We start from the raw sequence: 27,605 nt of genomic DNA, 5'->3' as shown, positions 1-27,605 counted from the left end.
GTCCTGGTAGCAGCCCCAGAAGCTTAAGGGAGATTTGTCTCCTAAGCTGTTCCGAAGGGCACAAGGCTGCTCTCTGTGCGCTCCTAGGCAGGAGGAGCCACCGCGGCCGTTGGCCGGACTTGAAGCCACGCCAGTCTTGCCCAGGAAAACGGGGAGAAAGGCGAGCTTGTGTCTGGATGGCTTGACCTCATACCCACCCATAGCCACCCTTTCCCGAGCTGCGCGGTATAAAAGGTGCAGAAGTTTGGAAAGCAAAAGAAAAAAATAAATATCTGAGAGACTCGAGGCAGGAAGCAGCGCGGCTCTTCGGACTGAAGCTCCGAAGCCAGCCGATCGGAGAACCATGGCTTCGGTCTTCATGTGTGGAGTGGAAGATTTCCTTTTCAGCGGGAGCCGTTTCGTGTGGAACCTGACCATCTCGGCGCTCCGGAGGTGGTACACGCAAAGAGTGAGGGGCTGCCACCAAACCCTGAGCGCGTGGTGTGGGGTAAGGGACCTTTACCAGGTAAACCCATTTTAGCGATTCAGGGATTGGCTGGTGGGTGAGTGTGTGGGTTGGTTGGTTGGTTGGTTGGTCTGCAACAGGTTGACCAATTCACCTGTGGAGCACTCTTGAATGAAAGACTTGTCTCACTTTTCCACTTGAAAGACACATATTCTGCCTTTGGATTTATACTTTCCATGTTGATGATGATGATGATAGATGATGATGATGATAATAATAATAATAATAATAATAATAATAATAATAATAATAATAATAATAATAATAATAATAGACAGAAGGACTAATACTGGCGGCACAAGAACAGGCCATTAGAACAAATCCTGTCAAAGCCAGAATTGAAAACTCAACAGACGATCCAAAGTGCAGACTCTGTAAAGAAACAGATAAAACAATCGATCACATACTCAGCTGCTGCAAAAAGATCGCACAGACTGACTACAAGCATAGACACGATGCTTTGGCACAGATGATCCACTGGATCTTGTGCCGGAACTACCATCTACCAGTGGCAAAGAACTGGTGGGATCATAAGCCCGAAAAAGTGGTCGAAAATGAGCAAGCAAAACTACTGTGGGATTTCCAACTTCAGACTGACTGAATTCTGAAGCGTAACACACCAGACATCCTGATTGTGGAGAAAAAGAAAGCATGGATCATCAACATGGCAATCCCAGAAGACAGCAGAACTGAGGAGAAGCAGCTAGAGAAATTAGTGAAATACGAAGATCTAAAAATCGAGCTGCAACGACTCTGGCATAAGCCAGTGAAAGTGGTCCCAGTGGTACTTGGCACGCTGGGAGCAGTGCCAAAGGATTTCAGTGGACATTTGAAAACCATTGGAATTGACAAAATCTCCATCTGTCAATTGCAAAAGGCCGCTTTATTGGGATCGGCAAACATAATTCACTGCTACATCATGCAGTCCTAGGTGTTTGGGAAGCACCCGACTGGTGATGAAATACGAAATCCAGCATAGTGATCTCGTTGGCTGTGTTGTATTGACATAATAATAATAATAATAATAATAATAATAATAATAATAATAATAATAATAATAAAATATTAATAATAATAATAATAATAATAAAATAATAATAATAATAATAATAATAATAATAATAATAATAATAATAATAATAATAATAATAATAATAAACATCAAGAGTTGAAAGGGACCTTGGAGGTCTTGTATTCTAACATCCTGCTTAGGCAGGAAACCCTACACCACTTCAGACAAATGGTTATCCAACATCTTCTTTAAAACTTCCAGTGTTGGAGCATTCAGAACTTCTGGGGGCAAGCTGTTCCACTGATTCATTGTTTTGTCATGAAATGTTTCCTTAGTTCTAAGTTGCTTCTCTCCTTGGTTAGTTTCCACGCATTGCTTGTTGTTCTACCCTCAGGTGCTTTGAGGAATAGCTTCACTCCCTCTTCTTTGTGGAAACTCCTGAGATACTGGAACACGCTATTATGTCTTCCCTGGTCCTTCTTTTCATTAGACTAGACATGCCCAGTTCCTGCAACCATTCTTCATATGATTTAGCCTCCAGTCCCCTAATTATCATTGTGGCGACCACAATGTAACAGTTGGTATTTTCATATGTGTGCATGTCCTTGGCTTTTAAACAGAATCATTGATGGTTTAGAAAGGAACTTCTTGACATTATAGAAATTCTAGTATTTGGTGAAAACAGGTATCCTTATGGAAATAGACAATTTAGTCAATGTTAGTCAATCAGATAAAGATGCAGAAATAATAATCTTTGTTTTTTAAAAAATTAGAATCATTTTTTCAGGATGTGACAAAAATAGCTTTTCAGTCTTACATACTGTATATATAGACTATATAGTGTAAACACCATAGGTGAAGTCAGATGTTAATCATATTGTGGATTGGACATGGATGTCGCTATGTAGCCACTAGCACATATGCTTAGTTGAAGGAAATTTCTGCCTTTAATTTCCCACTGTCAGACACATGTTAACTAGTAAGTGAATTAGATGCTTAAACAAAGTTGAAAAAGCACATAGAACATGATTTTGGAATGTGGTCCAAATGATATTGTACCCAAAAGATGTGCAGAGGTAGATGGTACATTTAGGGTCCTAAGTGAAATGTAAAATTCCAAAATTGTTTACTCAGAGATGACTCTCTCTGTGCAGGTAATTGCCGACTTCTAACAGGACTAAAGAAAAAGTTATCAATGACCCGTCTGTTGTGACCAGTTATGACCAGTTTAAGTGTCTCATGCAGACATTCAGACTTGTGATTCATTTAATGACCACAGCAACTCGCTTATTGACTGTCATAAAAGCAGTCATGAAATTGAACCCAGTCATGTGGACTTAGCAACCACTGTTACTTAATGACCAAAGTTCCTGATTCAATTGTGGTTGTAAGTCAAGGACCACTTTTAATGCATTATTGTTTCAGTTATTATTTTGTTAAATGTCTGTACTGTCTTTAAGAATAGAGTAGGGTAGAACAGAACAAAACAGAAGAACAGAACAGGTTAGAAGGGACCTTGGAGGTCTTCTAGTCCAACCCCCTGCTTAGGCAGGAAATCCTGTGTTGCATTTCGGACAAATGGTTGTCCAATATCTTCTTTAAAATTTCCCGTGTTGGAGCATTCACAACTCCTGGAGACAAGCTATTCCACTGATTAATTGTTCTAACTGTCAGGAAATCTCTCCTTAGTTCAAAGTGGCCTCATTCCTTGATTAGTTTCCACCCATTGTTTCTTATCCTGCTCTCAGTGCTTTAGAGAATAACTTGACTCCTTCTTCTTTGTGGCAACCCTGAGATATCGGAACACTGCTATGTCACCCCTAATCCTTCTTTTCATCAAACTAGACCAGTGTTTCCCAACCTTGGCCACTTGAAGGTATCTGGACTTCAACTCCCAGAATTCCCCAGCCAGCATTTGCTGGCTGGGGAATTCTGGGAGTTGAAGTCCAGATAGTTTCAAGTAGCCAAGGTTGGGAAACACTGAACTAGACATACCCAGTCCCAGCAACCATTCCTTATATCTCTTATCCTTGAGTCCCTTAATAAGCTTTCTTGCTCTTATAGTAAGTGCATAATAAATTAAAGTACTACTAATATTTGCTTTCCAACATTGTCACTAGAACAGGAAAGAACAGAACACATTCAAAAAATATTCCACAGTGCATTTTTATCTTCTTTTATACAGTTCACTGAGGCATCCCCCCCCTCTCCTAATAATACTATCCTTCTATAGTCTTTGTCCAGATCTGGGTCAGTTTTGAACTTGCCTTTTCTTGTGCCAGGTTTTGCTCCACACCAAATTTGATTCAGTTCTGTTCTGTTTTCAGAGTTACTCTCCTGGTGTTCAGATGAAAGATTCAAGTCTCTTTACAATAGTCTTTCCAGTATTCTCTTGAGTTAAAAAAAAAAAAGAACCAGAAGCCATATTTGTACTAATTTTAAAATTGCTGTTTTACACATGTGTACAGTAAAAGCATCTGAAGTTTTACAGTTTATCTGAAGAGTAAATAAGCAGATTGCCTCCATGTTCTTGAATTCAACTGTTAGATATTAGAGTTTATTATTTTATTTTATTTATTATTTGGATTTGTATGCCGCCCCTCTCCGAAGACTCGGGGCGGCTCACAACAAGTGAAAAAAACCCAATCCAATACATAATCCAATTAATTAAAATATGAAAGTTTTAAAAACCCCTATACTAACATACACACTCACAAGCATATCATGCATAAATTCAGCGGGCCCAGGGGGAGATGTTCAGTTTCCCCATGCCTGACGGCAAAGGTGGGTTTTGAGAAGTTTACGGAAGGCAGGAAGAGTAGGGGCAGTTCTGATCTCCGGGGGGAGTTGGTTCCAGAGAGTCGGTGCCGCCACAGAGAAGGCTCTCCCCCTGGGGCCCGCCAACTGACATTGTTTAGTTGACGGGACCCAGAGGAGGCCCACTCTGTGGGACCTAATCGGTCGCTGGGATTCGTGCGGCAGAAGGCGGTCTCGGAGATATTCTGGCCCGATGCCATGAAGGGCTTTAAAGGTCATAACCAACACTTTGAATTGTGACCGGAAACTGATCGGCAGCCAATGCAGACTGCGGAGTGATGGTGAAACATGGGCATACCTGGGTAAGCCCATGACTGCTCTCGCAGCTGCATTTTGCACGATCTGAAGTTTCCGAACACTTTTCAAAGGTAGCCCCTTCCTAATAGAGAACTGAAGAGATCATTTCAAATTGAATGCCATGGATTTCTCAAAGCAGGTGCGTTATTGTAACACTTTCCTGGTTGGATTTATTTTTGTTTGCAATTTCATTTTTATACCACCCTCAATGACTATTCTGTTTCAAATGACAGATTCCAATTTGAAACAAAAATCAGGACTGGCAAAGAATAGTTAACAAATTTATACAGAGCAGGATAACATCAAGAATAAGACTCAGCGGTGGGCTACGAGACGGAATGCTAAATTGCGCTCGCTGCCGCGGCTTGTAAGTTCTTGTGGGGCTAGCGCGATTTTGCTTCTGCACCTATGGAAGAAGCAAAATTGCTCACGGAACCGCAGGTGCGCCGGTGTTTCGGCATGCACAGAAGCAAAAAAACCCTCACCGAAACACAGGAACACCTGTGGCTCCATGCACGATTGTGCTACCTCCACAGGTGCAGAAGCAAAATCACGCTGGCCCTGCAAGAACTTAGTGTTCCGGCTCGTAGCCCACCGCTGATAAGACTCAACATTTTACAAAATTCAAAAGAAAGAAGCCCAAAAAGAAAAATATTTGTAGCTCAGAATTGAAATGAAAGGTCATTGATGCTTTCTGAGCTTAGTTGTTTTCTTGCAGATATTTCATTACCAAAAGTAGATAACAACAGCACTAGGTTAACACTGATGATGTTACCTAGTTTGGTTAATAAAATGTCTGCAAGAAAACAACCAAGCTCAGAAAGCACCAAGGACCTCTCACAGAGGCAGAAATACGATAATGGAAAAATTGGCCCAGAGAAGTCCTTGTAGTCCCAGCAGAGTCTTTTACAACTCAATAAGAGTTCATGCTAATAGTATTAGGATTTGGCTCAACTCCCAAATCCAAGGCTGAAGCTTAGGAATCTCTAAGAATGTTATTTATATACACCTCATGACACATTTTCCTAGAAGAGATTACTTCTATGCTCACACTTTTCAGTGACAATTTTGTTCCACGTTAATATTGGCTCCTCTGGTTTCTATAATACATTTAACCTGGCATCAAAAAAATGCTCAATATTCAGTACTTCTTGTGTTTAGATATTTATTGATGTTAAAAAAACAGTTAAGTTAATGCATAAGATTGTGTTTGTGCTTATGTTTCATTCATGAAGGGATGGCCCAAATCTATCACTTAACTGAATCTGCTATGTCTTTAAACAGTTCATGTCATCTTAAACACTTGTCCTGATCAATCACTACACAGATAGAGAGTTAGAGTGGTGTAAATGGTAGGATTGAAATAGGAGAATAAGAAGGGAACCTGGACAGGTATAATTGGAATTAGCTTAAATAAGTATTGGCATATATGAAAGTGAGCATGCTTAGGTATATAAAGCATCCTCTCCAGTGCATTATCAACTGATGGTCTGCCATACTGATACTAGAAAACTTTTATTTTGATAAAGTAAAGGTAAAGTTTCCCCTCGCACATATGTGCTAGTCGTTCCTGACTCTAGGGGGCGGTGCACATCTCCGTTTCTAAGCTGAAGAGCCAGCACTCCATGGTCATTTGGCTGGCATGTCTAAATGCCGAAGGTTCATGGAAAGCCGAAGGTTCATGGACCACCTTACTACCAAGGTGGTCCTTATTTTTCTACTTGCATTTTTACATGCTTTCAAACTGCTAGGTTGCCAAAGCTGGGAGAAGTAACGAGAGCTCATTCCGTTACACGGTGCTAAGGATTCAAACTGCCGAATTGCCAATCTTTCTGATTGACAAGCTCAAAAAAAAATATAGAGCTTCCCTAAATCTGCTTGTTTTCATTATGAACATTTAAACCAACCTTTTGTTGGGAGGTAATGTCTATAGTGTCTGTTAAAAGTCATATGTAGCTTTACTGTTATTTTATATTCTTTGACTATGGTTTTCCTGCAAATTAATGTTGTTGGTAACTGTTAAAGCCTTTTTGTAAATGAAAATGTTCAGTACATGCATGAAAGTCACTTTGGATACTGAGATGGGTAGCATGTACAATAAACAAACAAATGCAGTCTGAACATTGAAGCATAAATCTGTTGTATTATCTTGGAGCAGTGCCCCAAACTAAAGACTAGAGGGATGAAATTGAACTAGAGGCATGAAGAACCAGCAAATAAACTGCGCCTGAATAGTTTGAACAAAGACCACCCTTGTTCCATTTTAGAGACTGAAGTCCATAGAATGATAAATTGGAACAAACTTTTTAGTTACTTTTAAATATTAGATTTGTTGTACATTGTTTCATTATTGCTGTGAGCTGCCCTGAGTCTACGGAGAGGGGCGGCATACAAATCTAATATAATAATATAATATATAATATATAATATATAATATATAATATATAATACATAATATATAATAATAATAATAATAACAACAACAACAACAACAACAACAACAACAACTTATACTAAAATCTGGAACAACAACAACAACAACAACAACAACTTATACTAAAATCTGGAAGACTGATTCCTCCAGGTCAGGTGGAGAAACTACTGGGAAAAAAATCCTCAAATTCAGAATATAAACTCAGAAATGTACACATTTTGCTGAATTACTAACTTGGAACAGAGGAACAAAGACGGAAATAGCCTACAGTATTTCTGTTTCCTGTAATTCAAATCTAGCTAGCCTGGGCACCTGCAATGTTATATTTCCTTTACCACTCCACCCTGAATACATTTGCCAAAATGAAATTGCTCAAAAAGGGATAAAATCTTTACAATGATTTCCCCCCCCCCCCAGATTTAACAGGAAAATTATTAAAGCTTCAAATATCCACACTAGAAAGACAAATGAGTGTTAAAAAAACACTTTACCTCACAACTTCCTTCAAACCCAAAACTCTGGTTTGATATCTTATAAGTTTATCTTGAAAGGCTTGATTTCAGTTTATAACTGTAGTTAGGCTATGCCAGTGATGGTGAACCTATGGCATGCGTGCCACAGGTGGCATGCTGAGCCATATATGGGGACATCTAAGGTATTGCCCTAAGTCAGTTCCAGTGAACGTACAAGCACTGGCCAGCTGGTTTTCGGCCTTCTTTTTGGCCATTTTTTCACCATCCCCAGTGTTCAGGAAAGCCTCCTGAAGCCTGGACACGGCAGAAAATGGCCCAACTTTCAGTTGGCTAGTTGGAACATTTTTCAACATTCTGAGGCTTCAGGAAGCTTTCTTGAACCCTGGGTAGAGTAAAAAACAGGCCAATGAGCCTACCGGAAGTACGGAGGATTAAATGTGGGTGTTTGTGCGCATGCGCAGGGAGGAGTGCGCGGGGTTGTGTGCACACACAGGGGTTGTGTGCATGAGTGGAGGCATTACATTGTGGATGTGGGTGTGCACGTGCACGCTATTGTGTGCATGCACACACTTTTGGCACCCGACCCAAAAAAAGTTCACCATCACTGGGTTATGCTATAACTTAATATTGACTTTTTAAAAGTCAGTTAATTAATAACAGATTAATCTTTAATTAATTAATTATGATTTACAAATTACAATTATTTTGCATAATTCTGAAAAAAAGCTATAGTTTCTCCTAATGGGATTTGTCCAGAATGGATACTAAGACATTGTATAAAATATGTTTGAAATGATTTATTCTAGTATAAATACAGTGTAAAACAACATCCCCAATCAAAGAGAAAAATAAAGCTATAAAAAAGATTGAACAAGTAGAAATACCATTAGCACTTACATTTATGTGGCAAATAAAAAATGTTTTAAAGACATATAATTGAGAGTAGGATTTAAAAATAAATACTGTACCACTAGCAATTTTGAAACAGGCAGAGAAGCAATTGATGTTTTCAGTAATAGCGTGCTGAAATTTGATTTTCAATTTTCAGATCATTTTTCCTTATAAAACGTATTCTGGTTTTCTATTTCTTTCACAAAATATTATATAAATCTTTCTAACAATATTCTTTGTCACAAGCTACCGTGCTGCTATTATTGTTTCCTTCCTCCCTCCCTTCCTCCCTCCCTCCCTCCTTCCCTCTTTTCTTTCTTTCTTTCTTTTTATCTTTCTATCTTTTCTACATCTCTTCATTATTTTCCCCTCATTACAGTGTCCTGATCAAGGGAAGAAAGTTGATTCAGCCCATGAATGCATGATTTTACAATAAAGAGCAGAACATTCTAAACAGCACATGGGCACATCATAAATATCTCTGATGACAATTTTGCCAAAATCTTTTTTTTAAGAAGATTTTTTTCCCCTTCATCTAGTTAAAAATAATTGAAACAACATGGGGGGGAAAAAATCTTTATCACATTGGGATTCTTTTTGGATTAAATTCACTGTGGGACTATATAAGCCCCCGTCCATCAAATACAGCTTATGGGTTATCTGGCCCCTGAATTTTATAGAGCTCTAAAAGATGGTATCAAATCCACACTTGCCATTTCTGTTACAAAAGAAGTTTCACCTGGCATTTTTTAATTAATTTTACTTTGCCATTCCAGAGTACCTAAATGAAAACTGTAAAACTGCAATGCAATGCTAAAGGACCTGTAAAAATGCCAAAGACATCTCGTTATCTTCCAAAAATGAAATTTATTGAAAGCAATTTTGTCTGTGCCAAAGTTCTTTTTCTTTTTAGTAGATGAGCAACTATAAATCATAAAAACACAATCTGAAATATTGAAAACAAAAACAACAATAACTTGCCTTGCCATTTTATGGTTAAATTAGTTTTTCTCATTCAGCTTCCAATCATTTCAGCCAAGTATATTTCTACCTCAGCTCGTGAGATAACATGTTTTGCTCCTGGAAAATTTTTTTTAAAAACCATAAAGGATTTAATGAAATAAAGTTTTGTATTTGCTCCTCCCTCCTTAACTGCATACATTTTATTTCCTGACTAAATTTCATTGCATATTCTTAAAGGCACCACTGTGCCAGTTTTCAAAATAGGCATTCCTTTATTCATTCGTTTTCCATGTGTTTATTGCTTCATATTTTCTGGACTAATGTTCACAAGAGGTATTAAATTTCACATGTAAAATTTTTCCTTGACTGTTTTCTTAACAAAATTCAGTTTTCACATCGTTTCTTTTACATGTATTGATTTTTCCTGTCTCAAATAGATTGTATGATATAGGAAGTGGAATTAACTGCACCCATCCATTCCAATTCTGAAGAAAATATTTTAAGGACCTTGTCAATTTTTATCATTTAGAGATAGGTTTCTGAAGGATAAAAGCCAAACACTGCACCAAAGTTTCGTTGAATCATAAGTTTGAAAAGGTTTTTAGAAATTTAATCCAATCTTCTCTAGGGCAGGAATCCTCAGACCATCCTAGAAAAATGGTTGTCCAAGTTTTGTTTTGAAAACCCATAGCTCCAACAAGCAGACTATTTCTGGTAAGAAATTACTTTATATTTCAAATTTGAATTTCTCACTAAAGAATTCACCCATCACCTATCCACAGCCATTATGGATAATAAATCTACACTGTTTTGCCCTGTGACATCCCTTCATATTGGAACACAGCAGTTACTTCTCTAAGTAGCTTTCTCTTCTTCTGACCAAAAATACCTAGTTTGTTTAGCTGATTTTCATATCATTTAGCCTCCAGGTCTCTCTAGTGCTAGCTTTGTAGTGCTCTTTTCTGCATTATTTCCAGTATTTTCCCTGTATTGCAACAAATAGAACTGGAGACTGTATTCCAGTTGAGGTGTGATTATTAACTATACAGCAAAATAAGAAGGAGCATTGCTAATTCCTTCTTAATCTGTGGTTTACCAGAACTTTACAAGTACCACTGCATTTGTACTGGAGATCTGTCAGTGCACCAGACATTTCTTACCTAACCCTACATTTATCACCATTGAACTGCATTTTGTTGGAAAGGGCCATTTGCATTTTGCAACAAACTATCAAAATCTTAACTTTCCAACAAAGTTTCTCAAAGATCCTATCAAATCTTGTGCCTGGATTCTTAGATGATAGCATTTCCTCCACCCCAGCTTTATGATCATCTACAAATTTGATGAGATCCCTTCACTTAAGTCATGAAATAAAATTATTGACGTGTAATAGACCTGGTACATAACTCTGTGATTGCTCATTGCATAGTTCTCTTCCTGTAGTCATAGATCCAAAGAGCCATGAAGGCTCTACCAACTGCAAAGCTGATGTGGTAATGGGACCACATGGTTCCATTTATTAAGAAGGAAGCTATAGTCATCTTTAACCAATGCTTTACTGAAGTCCAGGTGAATTCATTGACATTTCCCTTATTTCCCCACCAAAAATAAAAAGCAATGAGATTTGTCTGGCACAGACTCTTTTTAAGAAAACCATGCTGGTTTCTGGTAAATATGCTTTCCCAAACCTCAGTTCAAATGTTAAATCACTAGAAAGTCCAATCATAATCCTAAGCAATCAAGTTACATTATTTTTGATTGACAGCTAATGATCTCAGAAATTAGACAGCTCTTTGACTTTGGGTAATTGTGGCTCTTCCCAGAAGGATCGAGATTCAGCCCTAGTGGAGTCTTGTCTGATTTATTTATTTGTTAAAGATTTTAAGCTGCCCAACAGTGAAAGCTATCTGTGCAGTTTACAGTAATTCTAAAAAGTACCCTTGAAGTTAAGGAAATATACCAGGAAAGCACAAAAAAGTGTTCTTGCTGAATAGCGAAAGTGTGACAAAGATGAGAGATATTCTCATAGGCCTATTGAACTGAAATTGAAACTATATTTCAAGATCAGTATAGGTACGGAAATTGTAATAAAGAACATTTACAGGTGTTTCAGTCTGTCTGAATGTCAGACAGTGAATCCTAAACTAGCTGCTGATTCAGAATATTTAATTAATTAATTTATATGCTCTTATATGCTGAGGCGTCTATTCTGCTCTTGTTCAGCAGAAAGTCGGCTGATTTCTGATTTCTGTCTTCTTCCATTGAGGGAAAACACAGTGATGTTGACTTTTGAATTTTCCCTCTAGTAATGTACTTAGAACAGAGGAGAGAAGCAAATCAACAGCTGCTAGGTTTTAAATCTTAGCAGCTGTTCTGTCGGGCTCTCTGGTAGAATCCTCCCAAAAATTCACAGTTACAAATTTCAGACACACACACATTTGAAAATTCAAAACAATGTTCTTTATGATGAAAATTCACTTAACCTAAGCCCTCTTTTGGTATAGCAAAGAGCACTCGTCTCCAAACAAACTGGTAATTTGTACAAGTCCCTTATCAGTTCTGTGATACTTAGCTTGCATCTGTGAGGCAATTCACAGTCCTTCTTCTTTCACAAAGTGACACACACTTTGCTCTGGTTTAGTTTCAAAGCGGGGGAAAATCAGCACACAAAAAGTCAAAGTCAGTAAAGCAGTCATGAAACACAATGATCAGATAATCCTCCACAATGGGCAAACCCACAGGCTGCTATTTATAGCAGCCTCACTAATTACCACAGCCCCACCCAACCACAGGTGGCCTCATTTTCTTTGATAATAATCTCTCAGTTGTTGTTGCCTATGCATTGCTCTCCATATGCGTGGCTGTATCATTAACTCTTGTTCTGAATCCAAGGAGGAGCTAGATAATTGATCTCCTTCTGATCTGTCTGCCACACTCTCCTCCTCCGTCACTCATGTCTTCTTGGTCAGAGGAGCCTTCATCATAAGATTCCACCGGGGGCAAAAAAGGCCTGCAGCATGTGGATGTCTCCCCCACATCCACAGTCCTTGGGGCAGGAGCAGGGCCAGAGCTAACCACAACAGCAGCATTGACATGTCCATATACCCAAAAATGGTTCTTGAAGAGAGGTAAACATTTTAGGAGCATCAGAAGGTAGAGTACAAAAGTGGACACTACTGGTTTCCATTGGCTTACTTTCATGATGATCACTTTAAAAATATGCTGTTGCACAATGGACATGGCTGGTTTAAGTAGTATTGTTATCAAGAGAAAATCTGAAAGAATTCAGAAGGGATTCAACCCATCTCCCCCAAATCGTATGGACAAAAATAAAATGCCCTATAAGCCAAGTAGCAGAATGGGTTTATACCATTTTAGACAAGTGGTTGTCCAAGCTCGTCTTAAAAACTTATTGTGTTGAAGCACCCACAACTTCTGGAGGCAGGCCATTCCACCGATCAATTGTTTTAACTGTCAGGAAATGTCTCTTTAGTTCTAGGTTGTTTATCTCCTTGATTAACTTCCACCTGTTGCTTCTTGTTCATCCTTCAAGTGCTTTGGAGAATAGATTGAACTTGACCCCCTCTTGTTTGTGGCAACCCCTGAGATATTGTAACATGCTATCCCCTAGTCCAGTGATGGCGAACCTGTGGCACGGGAGCCACAGCTGGCACGCAGAGCCATATCTGCTGGTATGTGAGCCGTTGCCCTAGCTCAGATCCAACGTTCATGTATGTGCCAGCCAGCTGATTTTTGGCTGACAGAGGCCCTGGGAGGTTGGTTTTGGCTTCCAAAGAGTATCTGGGGGGATGGGGGAGGCCATATTTACCCTCCCCCAGTTCCAGGGAAGCATTTGGAGCCTGGGGAGGAAAAACAAGAGCCCATTGAGCCCAACAGAAGTTCAGAAACAGACCATTTCTGGCTTCCAACGGGCCTCTGGGGAGTGAGGGAAGCTGTTTTCACCCTCCCAGGCACTGAATTATGGATTTATTTATTTTATTTTTATTTATTCATTTGTCCAATACACAAATACATAGGAAGAAAAATAGACATGCAGTAATATATATAAGGGTAAAAGTGAACTTAGAGGAGAGGATATATGAAAGAAAGAGAAAATATATGATAAGTGAGAGAAAGGAAAGACAATTGGACAGGGGACGAAAGGCACACCAGTGCACTTATGTACGCCCCTTACTGGCCTCTTAGGAACCTGGAGAGGTCAATTGTGGAGAGTCTAAGGGAGAAATGTTGGGGGTTAGGGGTTGACACAATTGAGTCCGGTAATGAGTTCCACGCTTCGATAACTCGATTGTTGAAATCATATTTTTTACAGTCAAGTTTGGAGCGGTTCGTATTAAGTTTGAATCTGTTGCGTGCTCTTGTGTTGTTGCGGTTGAAGCTGAAGTAGTCATTGACCGGTAGGACGTTGCAGCATATGATCTTGTGGGCAATACTCAAATCATGTTTTAGGCGCCGTAGTTCTAGATTGTTAGTCTATTTTCGTAGGATATTCTGTTTCGAGTGGAGGAGTGAAGGGCTCTTCTGGTGAAATATCTTTGGACATTTTCAAGGGTGTGGGCACTTGCTCATGCGTGATAGCACACGCACAGGTTCTTTCGGCACGCGAGGAAAAAAAGGTTCACTATCTCTGCCCTAGTCCTTCTTTTCATTAAACTAGGCATGCCCAGTTCCAGCAATCATTTTTCATATGTTTCAGCCTCCAGTCCCCTAATCATCCTTATTGCTCTTATCTGTACTCTTTCTAGAGTCTAAACATCTTTTTTTTTAAAAAAAATTCACAATTAGCCTGAATATATGAAGATTTAATTCCATTGGATATGTTTTCCAAATAGCTATGTCCATTAAATTTAACGCCCTTCTTAAAGTTTTATCTGGAACAAAATTATTTTTATGCCTTCTCAATATCCTGCTCAGGCAAACATTGTTTAGCGGGAGAGATTTCTACATCATAATTAGCCATTAGTAATTCCACTCATCCCCTGTACAGATGGTGACAGGCCCATTCTCATTCACTATAGAGAAGTTAATACTCTGAGTTGTGGGATGAATTATTTATTGTATCCCATAAGCAAATATACGATATATACACTTTTCCCTTTAATATACTACTTACTTGCATTACTAATGTCTATCTTGTTACATCTTTCAATAGAAAGAGTATCCCCGTGATAAAAATAGTAAGATTTGAGTCTGGGGAATGAATAATATTAGAGAATGCTTCATTTTAATATTTAACCAGGGCAAAGTAACTTTATTCTTGAGGGGTACTCAGTATAATGGGGTGAGCAGCTTGCAAATTTTATGCAATACATTTGGGAAATTGTTGGATGAAATCTTCAACCCACAACTGTACAGTTCCCTCTCAGATTACTACTGAGAACCTGTACAATATACTGTCACCCATTCACGTTTATTCCAGAGAAAATCCTCTCCCTTCAATGTTTTTAAGGAGGAATAATATGAATATTTGCCATAGCTATTTGGGAAACATATTTTTCGTTTCTACATAGCTTACCAGGGTAATTGTGGTGTATAAAAAGAAAACTTACCTGCCAGTATGAGAATGCAGTCTCTAGAAGAAGTTGCAAAGCTTTAGTTATGCAGATTTAAAGCTAATAAACTAAATGAAAGTTGAAGACAAGTGAGAATGGAAGAAATAGAATAGAATAGAATAGAATTTTTATTGGTCAAGTGTGATTGGACACACAAGGAATTTGTCTTGGTGCATATGCTCTCAACGTACATAAAATAAAATATACATTTGTCAAGAATCATGTGGTACAACACTTAATGATTGTCATAGGGGTCAAATAAGCAATGAAGAAGCAATATTAATAAAAATCTTAGGATATACGCAACAAGTTACAGTCATACAGTCAACATGGGAGGAAATGGGTGATAGGAATGATGAGAAAAACTAGTAGAATAGAAGTGCAGATTTAGTAGAAAGTCTGACAGTGTTGAGGGAATTATTTGTTTAGTAGAGTGATGGCATTCGGGAAAAAACTGTTCTTGTGTCTAGTTGTCTTGGTGTGCAGTGCTCTGTAGTGACGTTTTGAGGGTAGGAGTTGAAACAATTTGTGTCCAGGATGTGAGGGGTCAGTAAATATTTAACCGCCCTCTTTTTGACTCGTGCAGTATACAGGTCCTCAATGGAAGGCAGATTGGCAGCAATTGTTTTTTCTGCAATTCTGATTATCCTCTGAAGTCTGTGTCGGTCCTGTTGGGTTAAATGCAGACTCTAAGACAGTATCTTCTTTTCAAGCAGTCCTAGACACCAATTTTCCAACTTCTTTTGCACATCCCCATACACCAGGGATATGCAACCTTCAACATCCAGTCATTTGGACCTGTTTCTCACAAAAACAAAACACGGAGCCACAAAAACTGGGTGGGCGTGGCCAACTCAACGTCACTCACTCCCACTCAGTCACATGACTCTCCCAGCCATACCTATCCATGTTTTGTGGCTCCAAGTGTTTGTTAGTGCTACATGCACCTTGATCACTCGGGAAGATGTACAACTCGCCTGACCTGTGACCGACGCTCTGCATCATTATGGGCTCCAGGAGGAGGTGGGGATGCCATCTGCCCCATTGCGAAGCATGCCAAATTTAATTGTGCTGTGCAATGCTTTGCAAGAGCAGTGGGAAGTCCATGGAGGCAGCAACATCAGGGGCGGAGAGAAATGGCCAGGTCGGGCCAGTGTCTCAGGGCAGAGAGCAAGTTGCATATCTTCCCAAATGATCGAGGTGCATACAGCGCTAAAAGGGCCCAGAAAAAGTGACCATGAGACCCAGGAAGAGATGAAGGAAGGACAGGGGTGCTCCGCTCTCACTCTGGAATATGGAGCGACTCTCCATCTCCCGCCCTTACCTTCTCAGGCCAGACAGGGAGTGACTGCTGAAGAATCCAGAGACAGCAGGTTACCGACGGTTCCTTTATTTCAGCTCTTAAGGAAAGTGACTTCAGCTGGAACACGTCTAGGCTTTACAGAGAAAAGACGCTCCTTATATACATTTCAGGCTCCCGCCAAAACTGAACTGTCAGCGCCTTAGCCAATCAGGCGCGACTACTATTTTTAACCATTTTTACTTAGAGACAGCTATTTACATAGGGATTTAACAACTGCAAGGACAGGATGAAGAGCAGAGCCAGCCAGTGGTGGGTTCAGCTGACAGAGAGCTGTAACTGGAGGATGAAAAACCCGCATGTGGCTCCAGAGCCGCAGGTTGCCGACATTATCATTATTAACTTCTCAAACGGAAGGGAACAAGGGAAGGGAAGGCATTAACATGAAAACATAAACTGCATTGGTTACCAATTGGTTTCCGGACACAATTCAAAGTGTTGGTAATGACCTTAAAGCCCTACATGGCATTGGGTCAGATTATTTGTGGGACCGCCTTCTGCCCTATGAGTTTCAGGGACCAGTTAGGTCCGACAGAGTTGACCTTCTCCAGGTCCCATCAACCAGACAATGTCACTTGGTGGGGCCAAAAGGAAGAGCCTCCTCTTTGGGGGGGGGGCCCTCTGGAATCAGCTCCCCCCAAGGGATTCGTACTGTCCCTATCCTCCTTGCCTTCCGTGAGAGTCTTAAGACTCTCTTATGTCGCCAGGCTTGGGACAATTAGATCTTGGCCTCCTTGCCGATGGATGTTATGTATGGCTGAGGTCTGATTGTGTGTGATTGATTTTTAAAATATTGGGGATTTTAGGTTATTATTTAGTTTAATTAATTGGATTTTCCATTGTATTTTATTGTTTTTATTATATGTTGTAAGCTGCCGCGAGTCTTCGGAGAGGGACGGCATATAAATTCAATCAATCCATCCATAAAATATATTTATTTAAGAGATTAATAAATAAGATATGATTTCAATAAGTAACTTCCGCTTTCTGCTCCATCTTCTGATGCTTGTCAGAACATTCTCCGTAGTGTTAAGATTTATTTCAGAGAGATATTGAGATAAAAAGGGTGATGTTTTTTAAATTAAGCTCCTTCCTAGTTGCATCACCTTCATTAATTTCCTGTAAGAAATTCTGCCTTGCTATCTTGGTGTTCCCGTAATGCATATACTGTATATATTCAGACTGTCTCTAGAACTGGATCTCACTTCAGTGATAAAGCACCTAGTGTGCAGATAGAAAGTCACACATTCAGCTCCTGGCACCTATATATAAAGGTGACAGGTGATGTGAAATGCTGCAGAGTTGATTATGCTGCTGCTAAGCTAGATATACAATTGTGGCTTAGAAACATAGAAACATAGAAGATTGGCAGCAGAAAAAGACCTCATGGTTCATCTAGTCTGCCCTTATACTATTTTCTGTATTTTCTCTTAGGATGGATATATGTTTATCGCAGGCATGTTTAAATTCAGTTACTGTGGATTTACCAACCACGTCTGCTAGAAGTTTGTTCCAAGCATCTGCTACTCTTTCAGTAAAATAATATTTTCTCATGTTGCTTCTAATTTTTCCCCCAACTAACCTCAGATTGTTACCCCTTGTTCTTGCGTTCACTTTCCTATTAAAAACACTTCCCTCCTGAACCTTATTTAACCCTTTAACATATTTAAATGTTTCGATCATGTCCCCCCTTTTCCTTCTGTCTTCCAAACTATACAGATTGAGTTCATTAAGTCTTTCCTGATACGTTTTATGCTTAAGACCTTCCACCATTCTTGTAGCCCGTCTTTGGACCCGTTCAATTTTGTCAATATCTTTTTGTAGGTGAGGTCTCCAGAACTGATCACAGTATTCCAAGTGTGGTCTCACCAGCACTCTATATAGCGGGATCATAATCTCCCTCTTCCTGCTTGTTATACCTGTAGCTATGCAGCCAAGCATCCTACTTGCTTTCCCTACCGCCTGACAGCACTGTTCACCCATTTTGAGACTGTCAGAAATGACTACCCCTAAATCCTTTTCTTCTGAAGTTTTTGCTAACACAGAACTGCCAATACAATACTCAGATTGAGGATTCCTTTTCCCCAAGTGCATTATTTTACATTTGGAAACATTAAACAGCAGTTTCCATTGCTATGATCATTTATCTAGTAAAGCTAAATCCCCCCTTTCCCTTCTGTCCTTCAGACTATACAGATTGAGTTCATTAAGTCTTTCCTGATACGTTTTATGCTTAAGACCTTCCACTATTTTTGTAGCCCGTCTTTGGACCCGTTCAATTTATTGGATTGGAAAGAGTGAAATAGTTATTATTTTGTAGTTCCTTTATATGTTTTCAGTATTGACAAGTCACAATTACTCAGCCACTGGTATCAATTTGATTGCAGTATACCCAGGGGTGGACTGCTGCCTGGACGGGGGGGGGGGGGGGACACACACACAGTGGGGTAGCGAAAATGGAGCTCCACCCCAGAGCACCCAATTGTATAAGCCATGCCCACAGTGTGGTAGTAAATTCTGGTAGCCCTTCACTGAGTATACTGTATTTGGTCTCTAAATTTAATGTTTGTTGTGCTATAACTTTTAAGTAGTTGCACTAACTTAAAACCACTGCAATAAAGCTAAAATGTAGATGAGCTGTTGGAGCCATCTAATCACTAGAAAATTGCTGCAGAGGAAAAAAAAATAGAAGCCAGATATTGGCATCAAAATGTCCACCTGAGCCTTCTTTGTATGCTTGGCTGACACTGGATCTCCATTTTCTTTTATGGCAATAAAGGTGCAGGTGCTTCCCAGGCAACTGTGAATTCTCAGAAGAAATCAGCAGTCGCAATACATTTAAATTAAGAAATGGTTTCCTGAAAGAGTGCTTGACTTTTGTTCACTGAAGAAGATGTGTCTATTTTCTGGACTTTTGAAGGCAACTGTGCCTTTCTGTGTTTATATCTGTCAAATTTGTTCCAGGCATCTCATATGTGTATTTTGTTTTTTAAAATGATGTTTACTGCCACCTCCTTGCTGTCACAATTCTGGGCAGCTAACATCAAATAAAAATTTGTTATGCCATCTGAGGGCAATCAACCATAACCACAATTTTCTACATTTTATGCCAGTTTCTGATATTTTGATCGGGTTTCTAGCAAAAAAAAGGAAAGCCTATTGGATAAATGGATTTGCTTAATGACTGCTGCAGTTACTTAATGACTGCCGCATTCACTTATTGACCCCTTAATTTCCCCTTTGAAAAAAACTCATAAAATAGGGCGCTGTCACATGGTTACCTGCTTAATTACTACAGTGATTTAACGATCATAATTCCAGGCTCAATTTACAGTGCTCAGTCAAGGACTATCTATAGAAAGCGATTTGCTCAGCAACCGTAGTTTGCTTGTGACTTATGGACCTAAAAATGGCAAGAGGTTTATCTGAGTGGAACATAACAACTATATATGACATTTTTTTTGTTTTTTGTTTGATTGTTCCTTTTTCTATGCAAATCTTTTAATATCTTGTGTTGCCTAGCTTATTTTGAGGAACTTTTGTTCTCATTCTGTAATCAAAGCCATCAACACTAAGGTCATTTCCTAGTTATTAAATGGTAGTGGAATAAGTTTGGAACTGTAAACGTCCTTGCTACAAAACTCCCTTGTTTCAGGGAAATACATACCCAGGGAAAGACTTAGGAGAAAGAATGGTATCTTTCGCTGTTCTTTTCAAAACTACCAAAGGTTATGATCTTGAGGTAAGCAGGTTTATATGCAATTGTTTTGTTAAGTTCAATTAATGTATTATTTTACAGAGGTCTTAATTCAATAAGAAATATGATTTCAGAATTAACAATTACAGAAAATAAAATCATGCATCAAAAAACCCGGCAAACTGAAAGTAAACATTCTTGATTTTCCTTAGATTGAAAGAACTGCTGAGGGAGGGAGAGGGATGCAATTAATCAGTTGCATGATAAGGCATTTGTTTACTCTAGATGCTTTCATTCATAAATATTTGGAATTTTATTTCTTTTGAACCAACTATTCATTTCCTTTCCGGCAAACACTGATTTTCCTGTCAAAATATTACATTTTGGAAACTGGTAATAAGTCACAGTTTGTTTTGATTTCACAGATAGGTTTGGTTATATACCTTACAATATTGGAATCCCTTCAGGAATCATTTTATTGAAAGCAAATAATTATATAGTCATCTCCCAAAGAAGGATAAAAAAAGAAATAATTGGAGCAAATAGCCCCTTTTTAGTTTGCAAGCATTGAGGGTCTCTTGAAAACCATTTTTTCTTATTTCTGTCCCCTCTCGTGCAATTCTTGGTCTTGGAAGATATAGCAAGCAGTGTAGGTTTTCTTGCCTAAGCAGGGGTTTGAACTAAAAGACCTCAAAGTCCTTTTCAACTCTGTTGTTGTTGTTGTTGCTGCTGTTGCTGTTGTTGTTCATTAAGTTCAAAGTACAGTAGAGTTTATTGTTGCTACCTATACACAAAAATCTAGTCAACTAACGGTCAGTTTTAAAATAGCTCTAAGTAAGGGTCAATTTACTACTCACAAGGGGCTGGATTTGCATCTTCTTGTCTATGGAGATTCTCAGTCATTCAAGTCATGGTTGTCCCAAAGATGCTTTTTCAAGAGACAACTGGACTTTCTGGGTTTTTTTTTAAAGACGTTTTACTTTTATACAAAAGCTGAAGAAGCTTCTTGGATGAGAAGCAAGACATCTTCAAATTAAAAAACAGAAAGCCCAGTTGCCTCTTGAAAAATCAGCTTTGGGACACTTGTATCTCTTTTTTTTAAATTAAATTTTCCATTTTTTCCAATTTACATAACAATTTTTTTTCTTTTAACAGTAATGTGTCAAATGTCTCTTGCAGTTATTTACATTTTTGTTTCTCTGTTCTAACCAATTACATACCTCATCTTACGAACCTAATTGGTTCCAGGGGGAGGTTCGTAAGACGAAAGGTTCGTAAGACGAAACATTGTTTCCCATAGGAAACAATGTAAAGTCAATTAATCCGTGCAACAACAAAAAAACCCCCGCAAAAAAGCACTGCCGCCTGGCTGTCACCTTTTAAAACAGCCGGGGGGCTTCCCAGCCGCCTCCCAAAGCCGAACGCCAAAGCCGAACTTCCGGGTTCGGTGTTGGGAGGCTGCTGGGAAGCCCCTCGGCTGTTTTAAAAGGTGACAGCCAGGCGGCGCGGCTTCCCAGCAGCCTCCCAAACCCCGAACCCGGAAGTTCGGCAAAAGTTCGGGCTTCGGGAGGCTGCTGGGAAGCCCTGCAGCCCGGCTGTCACCTTTTAAGTGTTTAAGTGTTCCCTTTATTTTTTGAAGCAATATATATATATATATACACACACGCAAACAAATATGTTGTTTACATATATATAAAATAAAAAATATTGCAAGTCTCATCAACTCTCTTTTCATTTATGTGCTTCTAAACAGTGGCATTCTTGTGTTTCTTATTCCTATAGATTCCTATATAAATGAAAGAGAAGATAGAATGGAATGCAATGGTTGATTTTAGTGTGTATATTTTAGAAGATGCTACACAACATGTTATGCAATGATTCTCTTTTGTGTCAGAAAATCTTTTTGTTATACAAGGTCAAAATAAGAAACATAGGAACATCATTGTTCAAATAAAAAGAGGGTTGGTGAGACTTGTAATATTTTTTTTCTTTGTCTATTTCTATATTTTACTGACATTCTGCAGTGCTGATATATACAAAATATATTTTTGTATTTCTTTTGTGGGTTACTAGTTTAATGACCAAAGAAAGAATCTAAAGCAGATAGAAGAAAGAGTTATGATGGTCCTACAATATTTGTTTGATGGTCTCTGGTGCTGGACATGATTTGTGATCTGTCTGTGACTATTTCCATTCAAGAAACCAATCTATCTGATTTCTCCAAATCATGAAATATATTACAAATTTTGTACATTTATGTGTGTGGCACAGTTAATAGAAGTAAAATAAAATTATGCGGAAGTATAATTTTTGTAGCATTGCCTTTGAATAATCTTGGTGCAAAAATTGTTCCAGGGATCTTCAGTATTAATGTAGACATTTTATTTTATTTCATTTCATTTGTTTTGCCACCTCAGCTACAGAAACCAGCCGTTTTTTCCCCTCAGCTTGTTCAAAAGCTCCCAAATTCTTTTATATATATATAAACTGAAAAATACTGAATCAAACTACAATTTCATTGGATAGTTTTGAAACCGTCCCAAAATAACTCACAGATCGGGCCAGAGTGAATCCTTCTCAGCCAAAATAACTGTGGAAAACCACACATCCCAAAGGAATTAAGTTTCAGTTGCTCTTCACAGAATGCTGCTAGCACTGGAGAGGGATTCTAGTGGCCCAGCAGAAGACAAAGCTCACCCAGTTACTTGTAGCTCATTTTAACTATGATTCACCAACCATCCCACCCAAGATATTTTCCACATTTGGTTTCAAAGAGGTCTGGCTTGCCCAAAATTAAATAAACCTCTGCCTGTTCTTGTTTTGATAGCTACAGGAAGCTGGAAGTAGCTTGGGAGGAAGGCTTTAAAAGGTGGCAAGCCATCATTTGCCTTCTGGTACTTGTATCTGGCTACATGACACACATGACCATTCAAAATCTCAAATGTGCCCAATGACAGGAGTCTCCCAACATCTGTGATTAAAGAGGTGTTATTTCATCACAGGGCGTTAGGCAGGGGTGGGCTACTGCCCAGACGGTGGGGGACGATGCAGTGGGGTAATGAAAATGGAGCTCCGCCCCAGATCACCCAATTTGCACTGAAAGATGTTGAAAGAAAATGCAGGGCGTCCTGCCTAAGCCACGCTCACAGTGTGGTAGTAAAATTTTTGGTAGCCCTTCACTGGGGTTAGGTAATGGCTAGGCAATGAATTAGTGGCAGAGAAATGAATCCTGAATATTAGAGTCTACCAGAATGAACCTATCGACTCCAAGAACCAAACTTTTTCATTGTGCTATTATTAAAAAAACTCACTTGCTGTTGGAGCAGGGCAGGGGGAGGAGAGAATTGTTGGGAAAACAAATTGTAAGATTAAGTGCCAACTCCTTTTCCTGGGATTATTTCCTTTGGGGACTCAATCCACCTCAATCTGAGAAAATGTTGTTTTGTGTTGCTCGTGGGAACTTGATCCTTTGCCAAAGATGGCCTTTGCCATAGAGAAGTGGGACATCTGGATACCCACTTCTCTATGGTGGCTGGTGGCTGAGTGGCTGTGTTGTTACTGTTGTGGTTGTTGGCTGCATGGTCAGCCTGATATTTGGACTGGTATTGGAATTTTTGATCTTGTATCAAGTCTTTCCCAAGGACCTGGGATAGGTAGATATAGATGTTAGATGGTGTTAAAGCTATTGCTGGAGAATGTAAGCTGTTCTGAATAAAACTGCCTTTAGCAATTGACTGATGGTGATTTTACCAATGCCAATGATGGTGCTCCAGATGCTTTGGGATTACACCCAAAATATTTATTATTATTGGTATTATCTTTGCTTTCTTTGGCCACATTCATTTTATTTCCAGATCTTTATGTGTTGTCATTTTCTCCAGTCCTTTTTCTTCTAATCTGCTATCTCCAGATACAGCCATGTCCACTATCCAGACTGTTTTCTTTGTTAAATCTGGAATGTGATGTGGTAGGTGCTGGTCTGTTGAAATCTGAATTTATGCTCTTCATTCTCTATTACTTTGCCTAGTTCATGGGTGTCAAAATTGATCACATCATGTGATATATCGTGACATATTGCAATGTTTTTTATCTTTGTGGAGCCAGGGTGGGTGTGGCCTGGATGTGATACATCCAGCTCACGGGTCGCCAGTTTGGCAGGCCTGGTCTAGTTTATGGTTGCAAGCAAATTGAATTTCTTGTAGAGATTCTAAAGCCGTGATGGCGAACCTATGGCATGCATGCTGGAAGTGGCATGCAGAGTCATTTCTCCGGACACGTGAGCTGTCGCCTGTTGTTCTTCTGGGTTCCGCTATGCCATCCACATAGTCTTCACACATGTGGGAGCACCAGAAAATGGAAGAGTAGCCATGTAATGCGCATGAACATGCCAGAAAGATTATCTTCCAGTTTCTGGTGCATGCATGCACACTGCCTGAGTGGTGGTCTCATACACATGCATGCCAGAAACCAGAAGACTAGGTGGTCGGTGCATATGTGCGCATTGGAAACCAAAAGATCATCTTTTTGGTGCACATATGTGCACTGGGTGGCTTCTCTCCTGGTTTTTGGCACACATACATGTGTGCCCCCTTTTTGGCATTCGATGCTGAAAAGATTCCTCAACACTGTTCTAAAGCATCGTTATTGCTATTTTGTGATGCCATTGCTTGTAGGGACATTCTATACAATCTTCTTGCAGAAAATCTAGGTGGTCCATTTCACCTTCTTAGCAAAGATGGCATTTGCTGTCTGTTGCTATCTTCTCAATTTGAACTTTGTATGTGTTTTTTCTTAAAGCTTTGTCTTCTGCTGCCAGAGTTAGCCATTCTGTCTCTTTCTTCAATTTTCCTGCTTTTAGCCATTTCCAGATTTTGTTATTATCTGCTTGGCTTCCTAATTTTTTTTAATGCTTTGGGTTTGTAATTCTTTGCTTTGCCCTGTCTCTTTTCTATACTTCATTTGGTCATTTTTACAAGTCAGTTTGGTTTCTCCAGCATTCTGTAAGACTTCATAGTAAGACTCAATTCCTCTACCCTGCTGAAAGGGTTCCCTTCCAAGCAAGGAGTGGAGAAACGGAGCTTACATCCTAAAGATCTGAGCTCCATTCCTGCACCCTGCTGGGCATACCATTCCATGCACCAAAGGCAGGCAGCTCTTTCAGCAAGCTCCTAAAGAAGAGAAGAACTGAAATCCAAGCATAGGACAGGAGCAGTATGGTAAGGAGTATGGAGTGCCTCATATCGGGGAGGCGAGAGACTGTGAGAGCTCCAGCATGGGCCATATATATATCTCCCATAGCAGCTGAAAATTTTACAGAGCCTACTAGGGTTTATCTCCCTTCCCCCAGAGGCACCCCACACTTTTCACCTGGGACTCCATACACTGAATGAACTGTGGGATCACTTAACAACCACAACTGGTAGAGTCAGGATTGCATGAGCAAAAGAGTAATGTGGGCAACCACATGGCATCTCCTTTAATGAGCCCTTTGCTCAATGACTTAGATTATGGCCCCAATTATGGTTGTAGTAGAAGTGAGGAGCATCTGCACTGAATGGCCTCTCCTTCATTGCTTGAATTCTATGAAAGGGACAGGTTACAGAGTGGTAGTCTTGGAAACTGTTCCCTTAGTTTATTGGGATTTGTTTCAGCATGTGGGTTCTCAAGATAGAGGACATATATATGAGAGCTACAAGCTACTTGCTTGAACTTCCTTTCGAGTGATTAAATTGGCCAGGATTGGATTGAATTCAGCATTAAAGATGGTAACTGGAACTTTCTTTAGAATAAGACATGTTCCCGTATCTGTAGGCATATGAAATATTCTGTTCCTAGCTGAAGTAATCAAGAGGGCAATTGCTTTGCAACTCTAGGTATATTTGGATCAAACTTATGGTGATTCAGTTCAGTCAGGGCTTCAGTCAAGATCTGGAACTCAGACTGTTTTGTTCACCTTGGTCGATAACCTACCTTGGACCGGAGTTTAGCCACTGCTAGTTTTCCTGTAACTCTCAATAGCTGTCCATGGTAGCATTCTTTTGAATAAGCAGCATGCTTGTACATTGCCTAGTTTTGATCATGGTTTGGATGTGAGAAATAAGACAAAATAGTTGTTTGTAAAGAGAAAAGTGGACGTGGGGGAAAAGAGTGAATTCTGTTTTGGGACAAAATGGCCCAAAATTGCCCAACGTACAAACTGGAAGTTCGGAAGAACACACTTCCTGTTTGCTATTGTGCTGGGGGGGGGTGCACGCCGGAGAGTTTAGGGATGTTTCCTGATGCCCTGGAGTACAAAAAACAGTACAATGGACAAACCGGAAGTGTGTTTTCTGAACTTCCAGTTTGCCCATTATGCTTTTTTTTTTTGCACCCTGAAGCTTCAGGAAGCTTCCCTGAACCCTCCAAAGTGCAAAAAAAACAGAACAACAGCAAACTGGAAGTGTGTTTCCCTGAACTTCCGGTTTGCCCATTTGGGCATTTTTTTCACCTATCAGGCTTCAGAAAGGCCTGTGTGCATGTGTTGGGGGGCAGCATGAGGGAGGGTGCATGCATGGGAGGAGGGAAGGGTTGTGGGCACATGCATGCATGCTAGCACATCCATACACACCCCTTTTGGCATGCAAACCAAAAAAAGTTCGCCATGACTGGTCTAAGTTGATTACTGTTGCAGGGTTCAATGATCACATGATGGCTGTGCAGAAAGACCTCCTGGCACAGTTTAATGCAGGGCTGTCAATGACCACATGCTGGCCACATCCCTGCCCGGTTTAGTGAAAGGGTTGAAATCATGATACATCACGTGATGCTGCTATGACCATTGGGGTTTGACACACCTGATATTTATTTATTTATTCATTGGATTTCTATGCTGCCCCTCTCCGAAGACTCGGGGCGGCTTACAGCATACAATAACAAAAAATAAAATATAATGGCAATCCAATTAATTAACTAGGTAACTAACCTAAAATCCCCACTATTTTAAAAATAATTCGTACACATTCCAACCTCAGCCACACATAACATACAGCTGCCAGGGGGCCTAAGGTCTAATTGCCCCAAGCCTAGCGACATAAGTGAGTCTTAAGACTCTTATGGAAGGCGAGAAGAGTGGGGACAGTGCAAATATCTGGGGGGAGTTGATTCCAGGTGGCTGGGGCCCCCACAGAGAAGGCTCTTCTCCTTGGTCCCACCAAGCAACATTGTCTGGTTGATGGGACCTGGGGAAGGCCAACTCTGTGGGACCTAAGCGGTCGCTGAGATTTATTTATTTATTTATTATTTGGATTTGTATGCCGCCCCTCTCCGAAGACTCAAGAAGTGAAACAAATCATAAATAATCCAATTAATTAAAATATTTAAAGATTTAAAAAAACCCATATACTAACAGACACACACACAAGCATACCATGTATAAATTAAACGTGCCCAGGGGGAGATGTTTCAATTCCCCCATGCCTGACGGCAAAGGTGGGTTTTAAGGAGATTCATATGGCAGAAGGTGATCCCCCAAGTAATCTGGCCCGATGCCATGTAGGGCTTTATAGGTCATTAGCAACACTTTGAATTGTGTCCAGAAACCAACC

The 27,605-nt window shown here is 39.7% G+C and overlaps 1 protein-coding gene across 1 annotated transcript in view; it reads left to right on the top strand.

Annotated features, from left to right (window-relative positions):
- Positions 1-343: 343 nt before the first annotated feature.
- The window catches only part of FRMD4B (FERM domain containing 4B), a 201,335-nt gene continuing 174,073 nt past the window's right edge, over positions 344-27,605 (top strand). The window contains exon 1 of the mRNA XM_070738195.1: positions 344-505. Within this exon, the coding sequence (XP_070594296.1) occupies positions 344-505 (162 nt within the window). The remainder of the gene's footprint in view (positions 506-27,605) is intronic.

The sequence above is a fragment of the Erythrolamprus reginae genome, chromosome 2, assembly GCF_031021105.1.
Source record: "Erythrolamprus reginae isolate rEryReg1 chromosome 2, rEryReg1.hap1, whole genome shotgun sequence".
NCBI classification, from domain to species: Eukaryota; Metazoa; Chordata; class Lepidosauria; order Squamata; family Dipsadidae; genus Erythrolamprus; species Erythrolamprus reginae.
The sequence above is the reverse complement of the archived record's forward strand: the minus strand, read 5'-3'. Positions and strand labels throughout refer to the sequence as shown.